Here is an 8977-nt window from a genome sequence, read left to right on the forward strand (position 1 = left end):
CGCATTCCCCCCCCCCCACACACACACGCATATCCTGAGACCTTTCCTTCCCTTTTGTTACTGACCTGGATGAAAAGAAAGAAGAGCAGTTTACTGATGATGCCTAAAGCAGGAACTGTTTTGGATTTGGGATAACCCACTTCTGTATGTAGGCCTGTTTGTTGGAACCGAATGAAAGGAACAGGATGGAGCTGATAAAGAGTTGCTCCCACTAATGAGTACCCAGCAATACAGAGCAGCCTCTGGATTATCTTGGAGTTTGGAATTGAATCTTAGCCTGGTACTTGTCTGGAAGCTCTTCAAGCCTCCACTGTTTCAAGGCAATGGAGGGCTCCTTGCAACCATTAAATAAGGCCCTGGTCACAACTGGTTTCTACCTGAAGGGAAAGATTAGGAAGAGGCTCCTTGAAGGCTGGCTTCCAGATAGAGGAGGTGGTCCTTACAGGCTGATCTCCATTGGGCAGGCAGCCAACAGATTAGCCTTGTTGTGATCTGCAAGCAGAGAGAGCTGGCTGCAGTACTGCAAATAGAGCTTACTCTTATCCACTCCTTGGTGAAAATACAAACTAATGGCTAGATAGCTTCTGTTTTACCATGAGCTGCTTTTCAGAACATGAAAAGGATATGGGCGTCCTCTTTAAGTTATGCTTTGAGAAGCTGCAAAACTGAGTGCTTAGGGGAAAAAAAGAAGTGACACTGACCAGCTTTGTACTGACATGAAAAAGAACAAGAGAGAACTTTTTTAAATGAAAAGCATAGTTAATTTGTGGAATTCATTATCATGGGAGGTGGTAGAGGTAGAGAGCATAGCCAGGTTCAAAAAGGGCCTGGATAAATTCATGGATGTTAGATCTGTTGTTGGCTACTGAACAAAATGGCTGTGTTTTGTGGTTGGAGATGTTTTTTCTAGCTTCTCTAAATAAATGATGGATGCCAGGGCAGCTATTGATGGATCATTCTAGCGATATCTAGTTCAATGCTTTCCCTCTCTAGCAGTGGTTCCCAACCTTTTTTATACCAGGACTCATTTGTAAACATTGGCCAGTCCTGACCCGGTGCCCCTCACACCCGACCTGCTGCCTCTTGCCCCCAGGTCCCAGTGTATGGGGCAGGGGGGTAGGTACATGGGGCAGAGAGTGGGTGTGTGGGGCAGGGGGAGCCCCAAGCAGCCCCTTGCAGGCTGGAACTCTGCCAGCCTGCAAGGAAAAAGCCACAGTTTCCCACATGTTTCTCCTTTAAAGGAGAATCGATTTTGTTTGCATCCCTTTCATATATTCTTGCAACCCACTTTTGGGTCACGACCCATGGGTTGAGAAACGCTGCTGTATAGCATCTAGTCCTGCTACTATTGGAGACAGGATACTGGGCTAGATGGACCATTAGTCTGATGCAGTATGGCACTTTTATATTATTAGGGATAAAATTAGCTAGAATTTTGATTTAAAATCTTTTGGTTCCTAACAGAATGTACTAAAGAGGAACTTAAAACACTTAGTCTGTGCCATTCTACTTGCTGTTTGCCACTTTTTCTTTTTTCTTCGTTCTCCAGAATATGAATGTACCAGAGATAAACCGATGACTACCATTGCTACTACAACTGCCAGGCAGACTACTAGCCAGGTGCCTACCACTACTAGTCCAGCACCAACCACACTGCCGCAAAACCCAGCGGTTGGTAAATACAATGTGACTGGTAAAAACGGGACCTGTGTACTTGCTTCTATGGGGCTGCAGCTTAATGTATCCTATGAAAGCAAAGACGGAAAGGTATGTGTTCTTTATTCTTGCCTTCAAACCTAAAATTCTTTCTTATATTGAGAGCCAGTATAATTATTTTAGGTGCCCTTTACTTCATTTGTAGACAGAACTGTAGTATTTAATCATGGTTGTTTCAGTTCAGTTGTACTATGAACTAAAAACGGAATAGTCCAAGTATTCAGAGACTGTAGAACAAGTACAAACCAGTCATAAATGTGTGTTTTATTTTGTTTTTTCCCTTGGTGTGTCACAAGTAGTCCACAAAAGAAACTTAGAGGCATGTCTGTCTCCTGTTGGATGTCACTAGAAATCAGTGTCTTGAAAACATTCCCCTCACTTCTCATGCATCAAATGCCAAAGAAGTCATGTGGGTGTGTTTAGGTGCACGGTCGGTGCTACTTGCATGCTTGTGAGTGGTGCTGGGCATAACCAGCGCTCCTCTAATAGTGGATAGATCATCCTTTTATCAGCATGTGTTTTACATAGAGCAGGAGTGAGTGGAGGAGGTGTTGCTTGACACTTTCTTATGCCATCTGACACAATGTGAACAGGGCCTACCTGTTTCCACTTTATGATGGTAAATATACCAGAGCCTTAAATTCAAATGCAATACATTTCACTAGACCATGGGAATAGCAAACACTTAAGAACAGCAGAGGTGAATCACGGAAACAGGCTATGAAGACGCAGCTTAAATTTGCCTCATTACTACCAGACTGAATTCTGGTATTTATCTGAATAAGAACAAACTTCCAAATTCTCCGAGAGAGAATAAGTGACAACTCCTTTGACAACTAGACTGTTGGTTGTTTCTTTGGGTATTGTTAAAGGGCCCCAAACCATTCGAATACAAGATTTCCGATTATGAGTTTTCAGTTTCGCACAGCTTTAGTCAACCTGGATTAATTTTTAGCAGGTGGAATTTTAGTATGTACAGACTTACTAGGCTTCATAATAACTAGCACTTTGCCACAGAAGCTAGAGGTTCTTTCCAGTTTCCTTACTTAGCCTGGCAGCCAGATCCCATCCCTCCTCCTCCTCCTGCTGTGAAGCTCTGCTATCAGACCTGTAGGTTCCTGCATAGGCACCTAGACCCATGGTGCTCAACCCTTTTGGCCCTGCAGGCCAGATAAGTGGCGCAGGGCCTCTGGGCCAGATGGGGTCCAGGAGCCTGGCGCCACCCTCTCCTGCCCCCTGCATCCTGGGATTGGCCCATGGGGTCTGGCACTACCCCCACCCAACCCTGTGCACTGGGATCAGACACTGGATCCAACCTGCAGGGCTCGGGGCTCTCTAGGGTCTGGAGATTTGGCAGCAGAGGAGCAGTACTGCCAAATTTCTAGACTTATCTGGCCCATGGGGCTCCCATGACATGATGCTATGGACTGGATCTGGCTTGTGGACCAGGAGTTGAGTACCCTGACCTAGACCATTTAAAAAAAAAGATGGCTGGTTTTGCAGCGGGAATCCCAGTTTGAGGGAGGCGGTTGTATTCTGACAAACAGTGGAAAGGCTCATTAGTGAGATCAAAAGCTGCAGATTATTCAGAGCCTCTTGGTTTAAGGTTGCTCTGAAATAAGCAGCAGAGGAAAGGACATTCAGGCAAAACCTGGGTACAGTCTCAGTTTTTATCAGCTCTAGTGTCTGAAGCAGAAGAGTGGATTGCAAACTTTCACTGGAAAGTCTGAAGAACTGGTCACAAACTAACTTAAAAAGCCTACAGAATGCAGCAGCAGGTCCCCCTGGTCCTGTCTGGGGTCACATGGTTTTATATGAAGAGTTATAGGTAACACGGTGTAGTGCTGAAAACAGAGTGAACTTGGCTGGAAGGGAAAGTATGTGAACCAGAGTGGGGCAGATGGTGGTTCGTTGGCTTGTGGGGAAATATGCTGCAGCAACTTCAGCTGTAGGTTACCACTCCGCTCTGTGCAACCTAATTAGCTAATTCTACAACATTAAATTCTCGCACTGCAACAGCTAATTTTTCTAACCTACCAAATGATGGGAAGTTTTAAATAGCTGGTTGTGTGAGGGAGTTTGTCAGTCAGACCCACCAACCTATCAGACCCCTGGTGGTATGCTCTTCCTCATTCTCATAGCTCTAGGGAGCTTTGGATGGGTCTAAAACAACATAGTCATTTTTTGCCTTTATCTTGGCAATATTTGAGCACACTTCAAGGATGACATGGGTGTTAATTTTTAGGTAGCTTGACAAAAGCAAAAGAATTTTCCCCGGAAGGCTTGTGCAAGTGCCCTTTTAAGCCAGTTCAGATGGCTTCAAATAGGGGTGGCCAGCCTGTGATGCACGTCACATCCAGGCTGCCTGTGCTACGTGCATCTGGCTGGGGAGGAGATATGGCAGGAAACGCAATGCAGAGCTGCAGATCAGGCAGGGGAAGGGGATCAGAGTGACACTCAAGGAAGATGTAGAGGACCTGCCAAAAGGGTTAGCCCCCACTCACTTAAAACCTCCAGCCCACAGTTAGTTGTCAAACAGGAGTGTCTGAAATAAATGTCAGAGTGTACCTGTGATACAGTTCGGCATTTTAAAATGAGTACAGGTTTCTCTTGCTCTATGCTGTACACGTGTTCCTGGAAAACGGCTCATAACTCAAACTCACAAAAAGTACTTTACAATGTAACAAATAGGGAACTGAACTGTACTGTACTGACCCCCAGACCCATTTCTACCATTTTTACAAGACAGTTTTGGTACTCGCCAGCAGCAGACAGTACACACAAGCACAGGGCACTATCATAATGGGGATGGCAACTACAGAAACGTGTTGCAGACAACGAGGAAGGAGCACAGATCCACACAGGAAACTATATTTTGGTGTTCGTCACTCCCATAATGCACCGCACAAAGCAACTGAATGCGGGTTTCCACCACACAGATCACATAAGAGTGAATTTACCTCACATATAATAAATTTTTGGTATAAAAAGGGTCATCGCATAAGAGCAAATCTGCACATACAGAACCCACATAAAGCAAGGGAAACCTGTATTTCTAAGGGGTCATCTTATACATTGTGAGCTTGTTCCCTTTGATTTGCTTTTTCTCCCTAGTGTCAAAGCAAGCAGAATGTTTGGTTTATCAGTTTGCCTTCATTTCGATGAAGCAAGGCACTAATGCAGTGTTGGTGGCAGCCCAAGGTTCCCCTCTAGCTTCTGAATATGGAACTAGCTGCCTTGCTTACAAAATGCAGCCTGAGTTCAAAGCTCAGATTTGGCTGCATCCAGTAGGACCACAGCAAAGATTGGGTGGGAGTGTGACCTTTCTGCTCCTTCAGCTTGGGGCTAGTTGGTGTCAACTGGTAACTGATGCAACACACAGCAGCCTGTAAAAAATAGCCCCCTTACATCTGAGTGGAAGCCAGGTAGAAGTTGTCTGATACTAAAACTAAGATGATTATCAAACAGAGTGCCATGAGATCCTTCTAAGGGTGCCACACAATATTAGCACTATTGTTAGAGGTGCAAATATGTAGACACAATTAACAAGATAAACCCAGAGAATTCACACTCTTAAAACCATTCTGAACTGATGTGGGCTTTTGGCATTCTTTGCAACAGAAGAATTGCTTTATTAACATTTTTCTGTAGTTAAAAATGAGTGAAATTTTTTTAATGGGGTGCTGCCAAGTTCAGAGAAATTGTAGAGGGTGCTTTGAGTTGAAAAGGATGTTACACTAATGGTTCTCCATCTGCTTTTCTTTCATGTACAGACTGGATTAGATGTGCTGAATTTCATCCCATCTAATACATCTTTCTCTGGAAACTGTGACAATTCCTCAGCCTTCTTGAACTTGACTTTTGGGAAAGCCAAGCTCATCTTCCACTTCGTTCGGGTAAGAGTATTTGGCTAGAGTAGCTTGCACTGCTGTCAAGTAGTTCCAGGTTGAAATTACTCTGAACAAGGCCATGTTTGGGAAAGCTTTCCCTTCCCCTTATCTTGCCATGAGAAAATGGCAGTGTTATGGGAAGGGGTGGGGGAATTCTCTAAGCTATACATTCTGGAGCCAGTGAAACCAAGCAGGAGAGCTAGGAGTTATGTCTGAGCTACTTAGCTTTAGAAATGCCCCTTTCTAAAAATATTCCAAACCTCCCCACCATTTTCTTTTCTTCTTTTCCTTAAGAGCATGGACTAGACCAAGGGCAAGCAATTATTTTGGGCAGAGGGCCACTTACTGAGTTTTGGCAAGCCATTGAGGGCCATATTAATCTGCCCTGAGCTGCCTATCGTATTACTTTTCTAAATTTTTGAGGGGCCCTGCAGGCTGGATAGAATGGCCTGGCAGGCCGCATCAGGCCCCCAGACCACATTTTGCCCACCCCGGCACTAGACAGTCACCCTCAGTGGCAGGACTAGCAGCTCCATTGCTTTGAAACACTTAAATTGGATAAAGCTTTCAGAGAATGATCCTGCACTAGGTGAGGCAGGATTGTGAATGTGTCTTTCAGCAAATCCCACGAAGGAAGGATTTGAATGAAGCCCTCATATTACATACTGTTGAGCTACTCTGTGGTGTCTTCTGTGGCAGTTTACCATGTTGCCAGAAGCTGTAAACCTTTGTTTCCTTTGTAGCAACAACATATGTCCATAACAGTTGATTCTCAGACTTCCCTCTTGAAAGGACTTCACCTGCAGCTTGCTTTGCTTGCTGACCCAAATAGTTGTGATCACCCTGAAATCTCCCAGTTGTCAGCTCTTCAAGGGACCCTACTGGGCACGTTTACACGAGACGCTAGAAGCGCAGTAGACCTAATTCTGCTTCACATTAGTGCGGCAGGTAAAAACCATGCTAATATGCAGTAGAATTAGTCTATTGCCTATTAGTGTCACCTAAAATGCATGTGCTGGTTACTGCACATTATTACAGGAACTAAATTAAATGCTCAGTAACCACTACGCATTAATGTGGGTGTAGATGTGCCTGTTGACTCTTAAACTCAGCTTTAACTTAAGCTGGGTGTTCCCAGTGTGGCTAGGTATCACCTGCAACCCCCTATTTTTTTTTTTTTTTTGAGCAGCCAATGACCCAGAACTGCCCCTTTTTGAAATGGCCCTTCAGGGACAATGCTTTGGGAGCCCCTGACATAAGCCTTAACTGTGCAGGTTCCACAGCCTGCATGCATTAGAGCATGGCTGTCAAATTCATGAAGTCCTGCAGGCCAGGTGAGTGGTGCAGGGCTAGTCTGCAGACCGGATCACAGACTGGCCCCACATGCTGCAGATCAAGATGCATGTGCACCATGAGCCAAATAATAGGTTTACCTCCATGGACTGCATCTCTGACACCCTTGCATTAGAGGGATCCTACCACTATCATAGGAAGAGCATTGTGCCTTTTGTTAAACAAGGCAAGTACCCTGAAGCTAACCACTGCATGATCTTGAGATAAGCACAGAGGCCTTGTCTCCTTTACCAGTTCTGCTAGTGGATCTGTCACAGAGATAGAGGGGTGTGTGAGAAGATAATGTTTCGTGACTGACTTCTCTGCTTGTGCCAGGGGGTCAGCTGCTGTGATGCAGCTGCCACTTCAGACTGACACCAGGTTGCCTCCTTTCCTGTCCCTAAAGCAAATTGTTCCCTCTCCGCACCATGGTTTTCTTCTCTAAAAATGTAGTTGGTGTCGTTCTAGAACGTCCTTCCCTGCTGTAACACCTCAACTAGAGGATGCTTTGGAAACTTTTCATATAGTGCACTGAGCTAAGACCTAAATGGCTAGAATTAAGTTTGTTAAATGGTATTTTCAAAAGTCAAATAATTGCTTGTCTTTTTCTTTAAAGAACACAAGTATTGAGAAGTTTTTCCTGCAAGGTGTCACCGTGAGCACAACTTTGCCTCCTGAAGCCAAAAGTAAGGGTTTTTCAAATATCTTGCCTGAACTAGACTAACTGCACATCTAAGTCAGAGTGTCTAGATCAGAGGTGTCCAACTTCTTTGAATGTGGGTCCGGATCACAAACATTTTATCACCCAGTGGGCCTGTGAGCCATATTCAAAGACCTCACAGGAAGTGGTATCACATCAGGAAGTGACATCACATGACCTTTGACACCAACGAAGCTGCAAGAAGTGACAATAAAATGGGTCTGGAAATGTGGTTTAAAATCCAAAATAAAAACAATATAAAAGCAAGAATGAAATAATACCAAACATTTGACTAAAATAAACACTTTCGCTTCTACTCACTTCTCAATGAATGAAAGAAGCATAATGCAAGTCGACAGATCAAATGTGGAAAAGATATCAGCCAGAGTAGAAACTAATCAAAGCAACAAAATATGGGCATTTTTAAGAATAATCTTCAAGAAGATTTACTTTTATTGAATTAATAACTTGTTAGAAACACATCTTTAACAAGTAGTAACAAGTTGAACCCCCAATCCCACACAAAGAGAAACAGAAGCAAACACAATCCAAACACTGGACAGTATTTTTACAAAGATTTTTACCTGCTCCAAATTTATGTTGGAACCCAGATCATTCATGCTGTATTCTTGAGCATATTGTTTAGTCTTAAAGGAGCATACAGCACAGCTGCAGGGGGCTCAGCCACAGCTTTCCCTCCCTGGTGCAGCCCGGCCAGTCCATCCCATCCTCTATCAAGCAGTGGCTTCCCCACGTGCTGCTGCACTTTCCCCCTACCTGTGCCAGCTGGTCCCAAAAGGCAGGAGGCTTCACCACTGCTTCTGCTGGCCAGTGCCAACCAAGCTGGGCATCCTCAGCAGCACATGGGAAGCCAGCTTCAACCGCATGCTGTCCCGCTCAGCCGGGTCGGCACTGGCCAGGAAAAGCAGTGTGCAGATGAAGCTGGCTTCCCATGTGCTGCTGGGGATGGGAGGAGGCCGGCCAGGTCAGCACCAGCCAGCAGAAGCGGCGGCAGAGTCACGTGCTGCTTCGGGACTGACAGGTGCAGGCAGGGGGAAAATGCAGCTCAGCCTCTGCCACTCCGGCTGGGCTCATCCTGTCCCAAGTGGCACACAGCTCTGCCGCCCCTTCTGCTAGCTGGTGCAGACCCGGCTGGGCTCCTGTTCCCCAGCAGCACGTGAGAACCCAGTTTCAGCTGCATGCTGCTTTTCCTGGTCGGTGCTGACCTGGTTGGGTCCGTTCCATCCGGAGCAGCATGCGGCTGAGCTGGCTTCCCACATGCTTCTGGGGATGGGAGGAGGCGGGCCGGCCAGCCAGGCAGCAGAAGGCGCAGGGGGAG

The 8977-nt window shown here is 45.5% G+C and overlaps 1 protein-coding gene across 4 annotated transcripts in view; it reads left to right on the top strand.

Annotated features, from left to right (window-relative positions):
• LAMP1 (lysosomal associated membrane protein 1) overlaps nt 1-8977 on the top strand; it is a 38413-nt gene that overhangs the window by 26359 nt on the left and 3077 nt on the right. For all 4 annotated transcript variants that reach the window (XM_025196110.1, XM_025196111.1, XM_025196109.1 and 1 more), the window contains 3 exons: nt 1550-1767; nt 5490-5612; nt 7555-7624. In XM_025196110.1, coding sequence (XP_025051895.1) covers nt 1550-1767; nt 5490-5612; nt 7555-7624 — 411 coding nt within the window. The remainder of the gene's footprint in view (nt 1-1549; nt 1768-5489; nt 5613-7554; nt 7625-8977) is intronic.

Source organism: Alligator sinensis, unplaced genomic scaffold (genome assembly GCF_000455745.1).
Source record: "Alligator sinensis unplaced genomic scaffold, ASM45574v1 scaffold288_1, whole genome shotgun sequence".
NCBI lineage: Eukaryota > Metazoa > Chordata > Crocodylia > Alligatoridae > Alligator > Alligator sinensis.